Genomic DNA, 17,272 nt, shown 5'->3' on the forward strand with positions numbered 1-17,272 from the left:
TATATTATAATAAGTATAATAATACTGATGAAATACCTGAATTATACAAGGATCAGCAAATATCAACGCAATTAAAATAAAATGTTCCTATGAATTTTATATAATTTCTAGCGCGACGGTTTCTCGCCGACTTCAAACTCGCCTCCATCATCACCTCCTGTTTTTCATTTGATTGCTTGATGTTTAAGCCTTCCATGCACGTACGATGCGCGCTTGTAAAGAGTCGCAAGAAGTTTTGTGTTGTCGATCAAGTGTCATTGATGACAACCTGCTGCGCCTGATGATGATCACGTGCACCTGATTATGGTCACATGCACCTGATTAGGGTCACGTGCAGCTAATGATGATCATGTGCACATGGTTTTGATGATCACGTGCACAGATAAACGCAAGCACTACCGGCAATAAAGATGATGTTGGCATGTTGGTGTCACGTCTACAAACTTTTTGCATCAGAAAATGTAGATTTCATGTTTTATTATACACATTTTTTATCATTTTGACGCAATGTAATTTTTATTTAATGAACTTTTATTTAATTTTGTTGTCATTGTGATTTTCAATTTGTACGATATTTTTTGTGAACATGGAAACTGGACAGGCGGCCAGAAACAACTTTCATGTCTTTTTCCAGATGTCATTTTTTTCATCATTATAATGTTTTTGTGTGATTTAACTGGATTTTGTTGGAATTTTTAAATTTTTTTAGCACTGTGACTTTTTCTCTTGCTCAATTTAAATTTGTAATAATATTTAATAGCATTGACCACTGTAATGTAATAATATTTCATAACATTAACCACCACAATGTAATAATATTTTGCAGCCTCTACAATCATACCCTGATAACATTTTGCAACATTACATGCCAGTCGCAATTGCTGCATAACAGGTTCCGCCAATATTTCCGTTCTGCTTTCAAAACGTTTCAATATTTTGAAAAACTTGTTTCGTAAGAGTAACATGAAGAAGAGAGAACCTGTTACGGACATTCGTTTACTATTTTTTATATGATTTGAAGCTTCTTTTTCTCGTTGAAAGATTGTTATGATCAGTTTTATTTATTTTCCGTCCACGTTCATTCATTGCGTTTTCCATTGTTTTTTTGTCAGCTGTTAAATTTTTCAATTCATCTTGCTCATATATATATATATATATATATATATATATATATATATATATATATATATATATATATATATATATATGAAATTAGTAGGTTTTCATTGATGCAAACGTTGTTGAAAATTGCTGCCCATTTGGAAATTAAGTAGTTTTTAACACAACGTAGTTTTTGCAACTTGTAATTTTGTAACTCAACTGTAATATATATATATATATATATATATATATATATATATATATATATCTGTGTGTGTGTGTTTGTGTGTGTGCGTGCATGCGCATGCTTTGTGTGTGCGTGCTTTGTGTGCGGAGGTCTAATGGTCTTTACCTAGCGTGTTGTGTGGAGAAACATTTAAATTGCATCAAATCAATGTGGCTACTAAGAAGTGGTTTCAAAATATTGTACATTATGATTGAAATTTAAGTCATATGTAAGTTTACGATAGAGTGTTTAATACCTCTGTCCTAAATCATCTTAACCCGTTTATTCTCTTGTTTTTTTCCCAATTGAGCAGGAAAACATTCTTCTGTTGTCCTCGCAACTTTAACGTCTATTTTATTATAATTTTCACACAAAATGAAACAAAAAAAATTTGTTGGTAATTTTAATTAACCACTACCTACTTCAAACTTTCACTAAAACTTCCTGATATCAACAGACTAAAAAAATATGTCGGCCCATGCGCATATTTGTTTGATGATAACAAGCAAACTACTAAAGTTTATATTCTTTATTAGACCATGTTTAAAAGTCATGCTAATGTTGAGATGGAAAAAAGTCTGAGTAATATTAATGTTAACAATGCTATCAAAAATATCACACATGTCGTATTATTCGTGTTTTATTCGTTTGTTTTTTATGAGTTAAGTTATATTCTTTGTCCTAAATGGCCACATTCATGATTTTTTAAATTTTCTACATTAATTGAGTTTTCTAAACTGATTTTCCATTTCGAAGATTAATTTTATAATAAATTTCCGTTTTATAATTTATTCACTGATGTTGAAAGTAGTTGAAAAATTCCATTTCGCTGATTTTTGTGTTACTCGTCCACGCAACTTTTTTAAATCACTCAAATTTTCTTAGCTTTCAACAATTGTAAATGTTTACCTATATCAATTTATTTATTATATATATATATATATATATATATATATATATATATATATATATATATATATATATATATATATATATATATATATATATATATATTGGTATTTTAAGTTATAAAAATGTTTGTCAATAAAAATTGTAGTTAAGATTAGTATCAAATGTCTATTTTCACTTGATTTTTAATTTTGCAATGGACACATTTGTTTGAAACTGTGCAAATTTGTTTCCAGTTCCGATGTTACAAATATCAGATAGCCATGTAACGATTTAATTAACCAAGGTGTCATCCATGTTCGTTTTTTTTATATAATCTCAATTACTTCATGTCGTTAAGCTTGTACATTTTGTCGTTCTTCTCGCTTTCTCTTTTAATGTGTTTCATTTTCAATTTTAATAAATAATAACTGATTTTTGTAAATTTCTGTGTTTGACTTTAACAATTTACGAGGCGGTTCATTCTAAAGTAATAAGTGAGCGCTTTAATACACAAACAAATTACAAAACGCACCGTTCACACCTGAAAGGTGTGTAAATTGTATTGAATGCAAAATCACGAATCTGTTTCATAGCGTCGGAACGCTGTCGAGTTCTCTGGGGGACATCAGCTCAAACGGCCAAACCTGATTACAAATCCTAGCTAAGTAAGAACATCCTCCTGCTTGGTTGAGTTTTCAGCCCACTTGTTAATTGCTTATTATTATTAAAATTGCTGCTGGGATTTTAAATTTTCTCTTTTTGGTCTATTCTATAAATAATTATAATAAATTCTGATTAACGACTATTCGATAGCATTCTGTATTGACGAATTCTATTGAATGACTATTCTGTATTCAATTCATCCATTCTATTGCTTTTCTAATTCTATCTACTCTATTGTACTGTGACGTAGTTATAATTTCTAATTATTGTAATTAGGACTGTCACTCTGCTCTACAACCTGATAAACGACATACATACATCTCAACATAACTTCCTCTTAAGATCATTTGACAGTCATCAGCATTAACTTTACAAGCTAAGAACATGGTAGGTGAATTTTTAATATTAATTAAAAATTACGTTTTTCAAATTTTTACAAATGTATTATATACTTTACTTTGTAGAATGACAACAAGGTTAAATTAAATTAGAGTTAGATATTTTTTTTTATAAAATATTAATAACAACAAAACAATAGTAACAGTTTTTTTATAATGATTTCATCATACTAAAATTCAGTTTTGTGGCTACCTACTGTATTAATAAACACATTCTTAAGTTTTAATACATCAAATATACCATTTATATCTGTAATTGTTTATGTATGTATATTTTTATGTATTATAATTTGTAAACATCCACAAATAATTAAATACTGTTTTTCTAACTTCGACCCCAAGATAGTGTTTAACTACAGTGTAATGTGGTCAAAAAAGTTAAATTTTGCCATTGGTGAAATTGAAATAAATATTTGGTATAAATATTATTTCTAAATAAATAATGTTTAATTATTAATCTTTAGGGTTCAAGAGATCAAAACGGTTTGTCTTACACTATATTTTGCTTCATTAATCTTAAGCTCATAGATAATAGGTTTTTCAAACTTGAGAGCTTTTTTTTGTAATTTGACCATTTTGTTATTAAATAAAACGTTTTAGAAAATAAACTGTCTTTATTAAGAATGTTAAATAAAAAAAAAATTAATATGTTAATGAGGAATTTCAATGTGATAAAGTTTAAATCTTGGGCATCATTGTAAATCTGTAATAAATTCATTAGGTAACTGACCAATTAAATGTTTTTATAATTAATATTGTTATATTATCATTTCATCATTTATTACTCGCTAGAAATCAAAGAGTGCTTCACACTGTTTGACAAAGATGCAGATGGTCAGATATCATGCCAGGAGCTTGGTACAGTCATCAGGTCACTCGGACAGAACCCAACAGAAGCAGAAGTTCAAGAAATCATTAAAAATATAATCAGTCAGTGAAGGCAATTAATTGCATTTTTATGTTTCATATAAATATTCTCTATTCAGCCACACTACTACAAATTTTGGCTCCCCATGAAAATTTGAACATTTTCAAAATTTTAGTCCCCCTGTCAAAATATGTTTCAATCCTATGTGTAACATGATAAAATGTTAATGCACCTTGTCTAATGAAGATCTGCCAGACATGTAAGATTGGGTCATCAATATGCAATGATATGCAACATCAATAACCATGGTAATAATACCAGTGATAATAATTCTGGTAATAATAATAATAATAATAAATAATAATAATAATAAAGTAATAATACGAAGTGTTATAATAATATTAATAAATCCGACTAATTAATTTGTTGGCAGGAAAAAATTCATTCAGCCTGTCTGAGTTGGTGCAAGTGATGTCTAGGTTTTCGAGCGACCCCCGCAACAAGGAGGAGGAGATCAGAGACGCCTTCAGAGTTTTTGACAGGGACAACACAGGTGAGGTATCTTTTCAATGGAAATTTGCGTGTTCTTCCATTATCAATTAAAAATTAAGGCAATTTAATTTTTTCTTAATTTATTGTTTTTTTAGTAATTTTGTGTTTTTTCAATCAATCTCTGTACACAGTTAGATGACATTAAAAGATTAACATTTGTGGCAGGTGTTATATCGGCAGCAGAATTGAGGCATGTGATGACGAACATCGGTGAGAAGTTACTGGATAAAGAAGTTGATGAGATGATCAGGGAGATTGATGTTGATAAAGATGGTCAAATCAATTATGAAGGTTAGAAGTATTACATTTGAGTGCTTCAATTGGATCGGTAACATGTTTTAAATGTAAACTTATGGTTATCTGGTCAATAGACAATCTGATCTTTTAGTTAACGTAAATTTTTCATTGATAAGCTAAATTTATAAAGCCATAGTCAATCAATCAATCAATCAGTTAGTTTATAAAGCGCTATTTCCGCGATGTTCAACAGCGCTCCTTAATGAATATGGCAAACAGATGGGTCTTGAGATTCGCTCTGAACTTCGTAAGTGATGGAGAAGTAGTCAGAGAAGGAGGTAGAAAGTTCCAGAGAAAAGGGCCATAAAAAGCAAATGCAGAAGATTGTTTAACACGAGTTAAGAAAAAGTGAGAACAAGAAGACGATCGTAAATTAGGACGTTTAGGTTCAATTAATATATCTGAGAAGTACTTATGAAATAATTTAGATTGAGACTTATACATAAATGTGGAAATTTTAAAAATTATTCTATATTTTATAGGTAGCCAATGAAAGAAAACAAGATATGGAGATATATGAGAAAAGAAAGGGGCACGAGCAACTAGATCAGCAGCCGAGTTAAAAGTTTTATTTAAAGGATAGAGTGTAGAATCAGGAAGATCATGGCAGAGCGAGTTACAATAATCAATCCTAGACAAAACTAATGAAGTAACAAGAAAGTGAAGAGTAGGATCGTCAAGAAAAGGCAAAAGTTTTTTATTCTACATAGATGAAAGTAAAAATTTCTAGCAACATTATTAATCTGGAAAGAGACATGCTTGAATCAAAAGATAAAGAGTTTTAGAATCAGTTAAGATAATGGAAAGAATAATAACAGAGCGTTTAGATTTAATAAAGCAAATTAATTCAAATTTAGAAAGATAAAGTTTAAGACACATAGAGTCAGACCAAGCGATATTTGAAGTAAAAGCTATATTAGAGATAAATTATGAAGAACACTTTTGAGATTAGATAGAGGAGTAGTAGATTTTACAGTTTTTGCCAACTGGCACTTGATCCTCAATAGATGTGAGAATGTTTATAGTAAGGTTTCTATGAGGCGTATTCGAAAACACATTTTGATCTGACTGCATATTAAATATTAATGGTCGAATGAGCAAGTTGTTTATGCATCCTGAAAAGTCAGAAAATTAAAATTGCTATTTTCCAAGCAAGCCATGATAAGTTTTGTATGGTTATGAATAGGTTATAAAAAATTTAACATCTCTACATGAATAGACACCCTAAACAGAGATGTTTTTAAGTACTTTTCATCAAGTGGGGTTGACTTTTTAAAATCCACCCGAAGCCGGATTGAGATGGATTTAGAAAACAAACCCGGCCTGAGCCATGGTCGAACTAGATTTATGCAACGTTTCATTTTGTATTATAACTTGTGACTAAGACTTCTTAAGCTTGCCTAAATTTTTTCTCAAACCTTGTTCTAATGCATTCCGATCACACAAATTGAATTAATCCGTTAATCAATTTTAGTGAGCATATACTATCAAACAAACATTGACGTAACATTGAGGTTTATGGTTCAAACTGGTGTCCGGAAAATTCATCGTGGGGTAAAATTCATTGTAAAAAAAATACCAAATGAATAAAAAATGTAATACCGGAGGAAGAAATGTGAGAAATATCACTGAACAATGTCATCAAGCGAATCCCACAAACACGGGCCATCAGTCACACACGAAGTTCTTTATACTTTATTAGCACATACGTAAGTCCTGATCAAACTTGTAAAAACATATTAACATTAATAATTTGAAGGCTAATTTGAAGTTACAGTTTTTGCAATTACACACCCCATGAATGTTGTACATTATAAATACACACACACACACACATACATATATATATATATATATATATATAAATATATATATAAATATATATATTTATATATTTATATATAATATAATATATAGTTAATTTCGGCTGTGATTCGTTGGTAAAACGAAATCACGAAATCTTGATGGCCACGTAGTCGAAATGTGAATTATTTTCGAACATTCATTAATAGATTGTTGACTGAACGACAGTATTAACGAAGGTCAGGAATCGAACACAACACCAACAACTGTACCAGTTAATCGATAAATTACTTAATTAAGCTGAATAATGAATCAATTTCGGCAATTAATTGACGAACTAGGCCGAGTAGTAAGTAGATTTCGGCATTTTAACGATTAAACGATAGCTAGCAATTAGTATAATATTACACTATAGGAGAACCTACCGCAGCTGGTCACTTTCAACTATCAACGATAATCTAAATAAACGAATTCGGGTTCTATTTCGATTATTAATTAATTAATAATTAAACGATCTTACGAATATTTCCGCTCCTGGCCTCAATACCTTATACAAATACCACAATGAGTTATCCACTATGAATTATACCCCACGATGAATTTTCCCACGATGAATTTTCCATGATGAATTTTTTGTAAATCGTTCAAACTCCTCCGAAATAAAATAAAATATTTTATAACTTGATTATCTTTTTGTCTGATTTACCCTATTTTTGAAAAAGTTTTTTAAAATACCAATATTTCTATTTTAAATTGATATTCTTAAAAATTCTACTTTTCTTCATTGTGCTTGCGACGAATTTGCAACTTTAAATTTTGGTTATAATAGGTGTCAACGGGGATATAATATTATATTGTATTATATTATATTATATCGTATTATATTATATTATATTGTATTGTATTTTATTTTATTATATTATATTACATTAGATTATATTATAATGAATATTATATATATCCATGAGTGTCAAGTACAAGTATTTAAAATTGATAATTGATTACTCAATCAATCAATCAACGATCCTCCTTTGTCCATCGAGGGACCGTCGAGGCCGATGGTGTACATCTAAGCATGCTTTTTACATTTATTTTTTCCTTTTTTTTTCCAAAAACCTTTTCTATCTTTGGCCAGTTTTATTGAATTCAGAATATCAACACCAGTCCATTCAGTAATGTCATCTAAACATTTCTTTACAGGTCTACCATTTTTTTTAATCTCTTTTCCTCGTTAGTACCATCTTAATCAATCTGTCTTCTCTCATTCTACAAATGTGTCCGAAAATCCCAATTTTCTTTCTCTGACTTTGTCATATACACTTTTCTGAATTCCAAGTTGATTTCTGATGGTTTCATTCTTTACTTTCTGCCTCCAACTGATTCCCAACAAATTTCGGTAACACTTCATTTCAAAAACGCTTCCAATCTGTCTTTGTCTCTTTTCTTTATTGTCCATGTCTCACATGCATAGAGCAAGCTTGGAAAAACGCAAGATTCTATCATTCTCAACTTTGTTTTTATAGATATATTTCCACTTTTCCATATTTCCTTCAATGATGCGAACATTCCATGGGCTATTGCTATCCTTCTGTCCATTTCTTTGGTGCAGTTGTTGTCACAGGTTATAAGACTGCCAAGATACACAAACCGGTCTACTTGTTCGAGTTTATCTGATTCTCCGCATTGTTTCTGCCTTTTCCCGTTATTGATTACTACTTAAGTACAAATACTCAGTACAAGTACCCCATCATTAACCATAAATGAGTACTAAATATCAACTGTTCCTTTTTAATGGACTGAATATTTGTATTGTTAATTAATATATGTTATGAACATGCTAATTATTTAACACTTTTGCTAATAAATATTAAATAGGGTTTATTATAAATTTCAATATCTATGTTTAAATTTAATAATAAATCGTAATTAATAATTATATGCAAAAATGTTAAATATTTAAAATTTTCTTAACCAATAATAAATTAACAATGAAAATACTTTATTTAGTCCCCTGCACCATGGATATAATGGATATGGCATAATAATTGTTACCTGCCTAATAATTTTGCTTAGTTCTATGGAATTAAACGCGTAAACATTAAACATTTTTTGTAGTAGTTGACATTTTATTGATTTTTTACGATCAAACGTCTTATTATAAAAAAATTTTTTAATTAAATGTCAATAAATTGACAAAAAAAGCAACCAGAACGATAATCGCTAAGCAACCGGCTAAAAACTGATTGTTTACTTTAATTAAAATTTACTTTTCAACAAATATTTGTGTTGATTGACCTTGATGTTAAATATATATGAACAATGTATATATATAACGCCTCCGCATATCCATATTATATATATCCATGCCCTTCTATTCCAAGCATATCACTTCATGTAGCTGACAGTTATGCTAACTAAGATTTATGCATCAAAATGATATATAGTTTAATCATTTTACAATCGAAGTCTATTTTTATTTTTGAGAAACTCAACCATTTAATTATTTTATTTTTTTCAGATGTTGTTAGACTGATGTGTGCCTAAACTTTTTATAATTTTATACTTTCAAATTGTCAAATTGTAAAGGTTATCGATGAAAGTTTTTTTTTATTCACTTTTGATTTGCTTTAATGTTAACATTTGATTTTGACTTATGATATTAATCATAAACTTTTACAATAAAATAAGTTGTACGCGTTTTTTACATTTTGCTAAAAATAATACACTTAAATTGCGGCGGAAATCCCCAACGAACAATATAAAAGAAGAGAAAGTTCATGACATTTTTTAAGTCATTTAATCACATAATGTACTATTTTGCAAATTTGATGGTAGTGACGAATGACTTAATGGGCAGTAACAGGGATGCATTTTCCGTCAAACCAGAAGAAAAATATTAATAACTATTGTTTAATAGAACAATATAATTTTGGTTGTAACATTGAAATAATAAATGAAATAAAGTAATTAAAAAGGAGGAAGCTAAAAATGAGTCATTTTGTCAATCGACGGCCTCGCCGTAAAATACTGGATCCGCCACTGTTAAATGGTAATAATAGGATTAGAATTGCTGAAAAAATTATTCGTTAAAGTTTTTCAGGTTCAAAAATGTTTATTGAGTAGAACGAGGATTTCAAACGGTTTACATATACTTGAATAAGTGGACAAAGTTTTAACCAAATTGAAATACCTAAAATTTTGCAAAAAAAAAGAACAATAAGTTGAGAAAAAAAATTAAAAAAATTTTTTTCGTTGGGACAAACAATTTGAAGATGAATATAAAAAACCGTTAAATTTGTATATTTGATTAAAATTATGACTCAGCAAAATTCATTAAAAGAGGAAGAACAAGAGAGCTGTTAAAGGAAGAGATGTATTTCCAGAAAAAGGGGTTTGGTAACTCAAGTCTGTCATGGTGCTGCAATGAACCCTTCATTTCCGTAACCAACTATTCCGAATATCTCGAATATCTAATAAAAATAATTTTGCTGTCATGTGCACCTTATTCTTAGTGAATTTGATATCCTCACCAACAAACATCGAATCAGACGTGGTGACGGAAAAGAAAAAGACAACCTCTTGGTTGAAATACACCGGCTGAATGATGTTTCGCCCTTCATGCCGAAGGTATGGACAGGTCTTCCATCAAGACTAATTGTTTTTAATATTTATTTATTTATTTAATAATAACTAAAACCCAGTAGTATAAATTAACTTTTGACAAATTTAATAGTGATATATTTATATTACACTGAACAATTAAAATGTCACACACTAAATCAAACGGGATAGACGGTAATTTTTATTAACATTTTTCTATTTAATATTATAGTTATTATTGTTGTTAATAATATTATCATTATTTGTTTTTTTTTTGCTAATTATTAAGATTTAATTAACGTTTTGTTAATTAATACGATTTAATTAATTGTTAATGAAATGGGATGTACCGTTGTTCTTGTGTTGACCTGATGAACACCGATGAACACTGATGTATACTTATGAACAATGAAGTACACTAATGCACACTGATGAACATTAATAAACAATGAGGAGCGCTGAAGAACTGATGTACACTGAGGGATTGATGAACATTGGTAAACTTTCTCTGTAACCTGAATCACAAATCATTCGATGAATGCGTTTGGAGCTAATCTTTACTGTAACCTGTTCACCTTTCGTAAACTTAAACTTTTGCTAAACTTGTAAATATCCTTGCTACTCTACCTGACCTGCAAACCACTACTATTGGCGTACTTACAAACTGAGACTGCAACCTGTAAGTGAGCGTGCAGTGCATCTGTTTTACAATCTGTTCCCTCAGCCTGTTGCTTTGCATTGCAACACGCCGAGAATTTTAATCCTTTTTCCAATTACGTTCTGTAAGCTTGCCTCTATATCACAAAGTTTGTATTAGAGGTAATTGAGAGCTTACTGTCAGACTACTTGCTGCCATCCCAGCTTTTATATACATCTTTACAGCATTCACTACTTGTTAGAAGTCATCACCAGTTCACATTTTTTTCATCAGGCTCTTTAATTCTAACTCGCATTGAAATATTTACTTTTATATCATTACGTAGGATGATAATTTAGGTTAGTAGGTATAAGCATGTTTATAGGTCATATATAGATATAAGTTAAGATAAGTTAAAAAATGATAGAAAGTAATGATAATGATAGTTATAATATGATAATGATAGTTATATAAACGTACTGTAGAACGAGGCAGCAAATTTGCAGTAATTATGTAGTACATATCACATTTATAAAACAGCTTAGTATAAGATGATGTAATGTATGATTAATCAAAAGACTGAGAGACTGAGGTGCATTCTCCTAGGAGTGTGGTCTCATGGTTTATAGGAACGTGGCAAGAGAGAAACAAAGACTGGCTTACATTTTACATGCTTTTTGACAATTTTAAACATTTTTTGATTATTATTACTTTAATAAAACTTTTACAAAACTGGGTGAATCGTTCTCTTTCAATTTTAATTATTACACTTTTTTAACATTTGAATTCTAATGCTTAACACACCTAAGTCACTTTTCATTATTTTATATAGATGAACAATTTTGAGTTTTTTAACGTTGAGCCAGCGAGTTCAAAGAAACAGAAAGAATTTCCCCGGGAACATACATATTGTTCGTTCAGTAACCATTGTAGCATTACAATATATTCAAATTCAAATATTTTGATCCAAACAAAAACAACCAAACTTTGTGATCGGGAGACCCGGAAAAAGAAAATAAGATCTTGTAGTGGGCCACTCTGGACAAGATTAGCATGATCATAAGGATAACGTAAAATTAAAATAAATAAATTATCCAGAATATACTGACGTAAAATAAAAATGAAAGTTTTCATTACTCACAAATTAATGGTAAATCAATTAGATTATTTTACATATGTGTATTTATTAAACTTAATTGACAATTAAAGTTACAATGTGATACATACACACACACTTTTACACTCGAATAACACACACTCACCAAACACATATGTATATATTCGCATCTGCACACACACATACGAATACATATATAAATACACACATATACACATACAATATCCAAGTGGTACAATCATATTCCATTATTATTTATCATTATTTTAAACAAATGTCAAAGTAACCTTCTAATAAATTTGTCTAATGTCTTTAGCAAATATTTTCAAATTAGATCGAATTAAATTTGATGGTAAATTATTCTAAACTTTAGCACCGAAAGGTATAGAACTGTTTTTATAAGTTTTGGTACGCCAGATGGGTAATTGATACTCAAAATTTTTTCTTATCAATAAAGTTTAGAAGTTTGAAAAGTTTAGAATTATATTTTTAAAAAATGGAAAATAATTATTTCTGAACTACAAACATATTAACGCCAAACATTCGGTAGAATTTATAGAATATTGTAATATATATATATATATATATATATATATATATAACTCAGGATATTCTACAATTATCTCAAGACATCAAAATTGGTCCTAAAGAACATCTGCACTTCTAAAGACGATGATTCTTCGTTGAAGAGTAATCATGTAATATAGGAATTTAAATGCCCCAATGCTCTATTGACGACTGTGCGCGTCAATAACATCCGTATATTGGTGTTACGATATATATATATATATATATATATATATATATATATATATATATATATATATATATATATATATATAATATGCGTGGCTCAAACAACATATAAATTTTAATGAGAATGGAAAATTTACACTGAGCATGTTAGCGTCGTCTATGTTTTTTGGAGAATTGTATAAAAGTTTGTCATTATAACTGTATGTTATCTTGGTTGCTCTGTACAAAGTCACGTTTGCGTGTCGTCATTCGTGACTGCACCTTATATTGGGCACAAGAAGACAAAAAAGTTGTTTCACTTATTTGAAAATATTCTCCCTCATCATCATCTCAGCGTAAAATATGCTTACAATCCTACTTTGTGGCAGTTCAGATTTACAGAAATCTAAATACTATTTGAAAATTAAGCAATAACGCTTTATTGCCAGATACATGCATATAATTACAAATGCGAACAATAGAAAATGCCGCGCGAAACAATTTAGCATATTTGTGGAGACTCGTATATTTCTGTTAGCAGTTCGACGTGTTGGTGCGCGTGTTCGAGAGACATTGCGCTGCATCATTCAACGAAACACAAAAAATTCATTTGGCTGTTTGTCGGCTTTGTAACCAGCAGTATTTAACAACATTCAATAACACACACATTAGCATTAATAACATCTAATAACATACACAATAAGATACGGTAAACTTTATTTTGTGACTTCTGTAACATTTGACAACAAGTTGAAAAAATTGATCATTTCTGTTTTTCGTAATTGATGTCATTATTTCTATAAACTTATAAACAATCACTCATTAAAATTTTTGCTTCAAGCAAACGTTGGATAAAAATGTAAGCCTCATCAGCGTCGACGACCGTCTGCAGCGAAGTTATGAAACATTAACATTTTCAACATCAAAAATCAGTGAAATCACAACAAAACTCGAAATTCTGAACAAAAACAACAAGAAGAACATTGATGGTAACATGTAAACTTTGGTGGCTGCAACATTGTTGTAAGTTATAATTACGAATGTTACAATTTGCTTCCAGATATATTTTGCCGGGTCTTGAGTGAAATATATTCCTTCTATCTATCCGTTCATCAATCCATCTTCTATTCACCTCTCATCCATCCATCCTTCCATTCATTTTTCCATCCATCTATCCATCCATCTATCCATCCATCCATCCTCCATCTATTCATCCTTCCATCCATCCGTTCATCCATTCATCTATCCATCTTACCATCGAGAGGTGAGATGTTGGAAATTTTTATTTTTACTTGCTGCACACGTAAATATTAAGAATTATTATTATTGTCTGCTATTACGAATTTGAAATTTAGAAACAAATCCGCCAAATGCTGAACATTCGAACGAGCTTCATATTTTTGCTAAGTCAGGTTTGTTGAAAATTTCAAATATAATAAGCTTAATTTGTTTAAAATCGAATTGTTAAATTCAGGCATTATTTTGTAGAAAATTTAATTTTCTTAGAAAATTATGTGGTCATAAGATATAATATATTTAAATGTTCAAGCCATAACTATAAATCTATATTTGTTGTGTATTATATTTTTGGAGTTGTTTAATTTTTGTTAAGCGTTAATTGTAATGCAATAATATTATTATCACGAACAACGACGATTTGTCAACGATATTATTTGAATCGACATAACTTCATTCGAAATGTGTGAATTATGTTAATCGAACTATGTTAAATGTAAATTTTGCAAAAATGTTCCTTGCAATTTCAGCAAGGAACAGCATGTTTCCAAGGCGACGCACGTACACACAACGCCCAATGGTCCCGCGCTCGTTCAGTGTGAACACAAACACCAGCAGAGCAACACAAACAATGATACATCGCAACTGTAACATACATTTCTACGACAAAAAATTAAATGGAAAAATCGAAATGAAAAATTTTGGTTGAATAAATGTTTGTTGAATGTGACAAAAATTTCGCCGGCAACTTCATTTACTATTTCAATTTTAAAAATTTATATGGGAATGGGAACCCAACTTAGTCTCAGCAAAGTTTCTAATGAATATCTTTTGATTGATGATTTTGCTGTTGCTAGCTATTCATACAAAGATCTAATGTAGAATTATAATTGAGCGAAATCATATTGTAAATGTTTTATTATTATAAATATGTACATTCAAAAAATTATTATTTTCACTGGTAGTTTACAAAAAAATCCTTGACGGTACAAGAAAAAAATTCGGTGGTAAGGCTCTAATTAAAGTGGCAAATGAAGGTAATGATCGTTTAATTGGAAAAATTGATTCAAACGTTCAATAGTGGTTTAGTCAGTCAGTGGAACGAGCAAAATTCAAACGATGTGATACACAATTTGCCTGGGCGACAAACAAATGTGCGTCTTTATGAAAGTATGATAATGTCAACATTCACCACTGTGTGCTCTGTGTTGTGTATACATCAGCAAACCTATGCAACAGTTTAAATGTTTATTTGCGTGTAACAATGCGTTCGTATATATGTAATATATTGTATGTATATAATTTATACATATACCAGATATACAATATATATATATGTATATATATATATATATATATTTACAATAATCTATAAATTCTACCGAATGGCCGTTTTATAGAATATTGTAAAAATTATGGTCTATTACAAACATATATATATATATATATATATATAATAGATATACAGTACATATATATATATATATATATATATATATATATATATATATATATATGAATTTAACGATAAAGGTACTTATCAATATAGTATTGAACTTAACGTTGATAAAAGCTTGATCATCTCCCATTGTTTATATATCTATATATATATATATATCTATCTATCTATATATATATATATATATATATATATATATATATATATATATGTTAACATATTAACGCCAAACATTCGGTAGAATTTATAGAATATTGTAAAAATATATATATATATATATATATTTATATAAATATATTGTATATATATCAAAAATTCAACACAACTTTCAACATTGTTCAACTTTTTTATATATTTTTTTAATTCATTAATGTCAGAGAAATTAGACATTTTAATGTTTTTTAAAAATTTTTATTAAATAAATTTGCAAATAGCTATTTCGAGTTACAGATAACTCATCTTCAGTTCATTATATATAAGGTATGTAAGATATTTGATAAGAAGGAACTTATTTGCAAATTTATTTAATAAAAATTTTTAAAAATAAAATGTCTAATTTCTCTGACATTAGCGCCCAATGATCCCATTTGGGAACGTGTATATTTAGCGCTACATAAATTTTATATTTGCACAAGCTTTACATGTTTTGGCCAATCTATATTTATTAATAGTATATCTATGCAATACAGTCACGTGGTCTTTTGTATTGTCATCGCATGCTTTGGTAGCCATTTTAAAAATTTTGTATTTTTAAAAAAAGTTTTTAGTCTGTTTTCTGATTTTATTTCCAAGTAAGTATTATGTTTTATTTAAATTAAACTATTTTTTACTTATTCACAATTACTTCTTAATATTTTAAAGTTATGAAATTAGAGGTTTATCTTAAACTTATTTTTTAAATGAGATATATGTGTTGACGTTCCCAATTGGGAACATTGGGCACATAAGGTACTATGATCCCAAATGGGAACGTAGTACCTCATGTGCTCAATTTAGTTTCTCATGATATTATAGTGATATATTTAATAATTTTTATTTTAAATTGTTTACAATTTAAGTATGTCTGAGAAGAGATTTCGTACTGAAGAAGTTCTTGCTAACATTATGGCAGATGAAAATGTGGATTTTGAAGAATCTGATGATGAAATTGAAGAATTTGAGCGTTTAGCTGACGCAACAGATGCAATTACGGATTCACAGACTCCAGTTGATGTAGTGTTGCTTCCTCCTACGAAGGTAGACAGCATTTCAGATGAAGAGATGATAGATGATGACGATTTGCTGCCATCAAACATGCCAAATGAAGTTCCTGGAAGAGTTGGTGTTCTTTTAGAACAAGCAGACGCACGTAATGATGTTGGATTACAAAAAAAAGATAAAAAATGTAAGAAGCCAGAACCAAAATGGACCAAAAAAATAAATTTCACTGGAAAATCATCAACAGGAACACCAGAAAAAATAAGATCAAAATATCCAGAATTATGTTCCAAATCACCATATCATCTTTTCAAACTTTATTATGACAATGAGTTGAGGGATATGATAGTGAATGAGACAGTCAAATATGCTGGACAAAAAAACAATAATAAATTTGAATTTAATCACCTAGATTTGGACAAATTTGTTGGAATACTTTTACTGACTGGATATCATACATTGCCTCGGGAAAGAATGTACTGGAATAGGGAT

At 29.3% G+C, this 17,272-nt stretch overlaps 2 protein-coding genes across 2 annotated transcripts in view; both read left to right on the top strand.

Annotated features, from left to right (window-relative positions):
- Window positions 1-3,265: 3,265 nt before the first annotated feature.
- On the top strand, window positions 3,266-4,995 carry HELRODRAFT_164028 (hypothetical protein; the record flags this gene model as incomplete). The annotated part of the gene is made up of 5 exons (XM_009029087.1): window positions 3,266-3,268; window positions 3,744-3,762; window positions 4,072-4,209; window positions 4,581-4,700; window positions 4,865-4,995. 5 exons carry the CDS (start codon window positions 3,266-3,268, stop codon window positions 4,993-4,995), a joined length of 411 nt encoding a protein of 136 aa, XP_009027335.1.
- An 8,515-nt stretch (window positions 4,996-13,510) lies between these two features.
- Window positions 13,511-17,272, top strand: part of HELRODRAFT_185104 (hypothetical protein) — a 56,537-nt gene continuing 52,775 nt past the window's right edge. The window contains exons 1-2 of the mRNA XM_009029088.1: window positions 13,511-13,597; window positions 13,730-13,911. The gene's annotated coding sequence lies outside the window, so the exon portion shown is untranslated. The remainder of the gene's footprint in view (window positions 13,598-13,729; window positions 13,912-17,272) is intronic.

The sequence above is a fragment of the Helobdella robusta genome (genome assembly GCF_000326865.2).
Source record: "Helobdella robusta unplaced genomic scaffold HELROscaffold_6, whole genome shotgun sequence".
Classification (NCBI taxonomy): Eukaryota; Metazoa; Annelida; class Clitellata; order Rhynchobdellida; family Glossiphoniidae; genus Helobdella; species Helobdella robusta.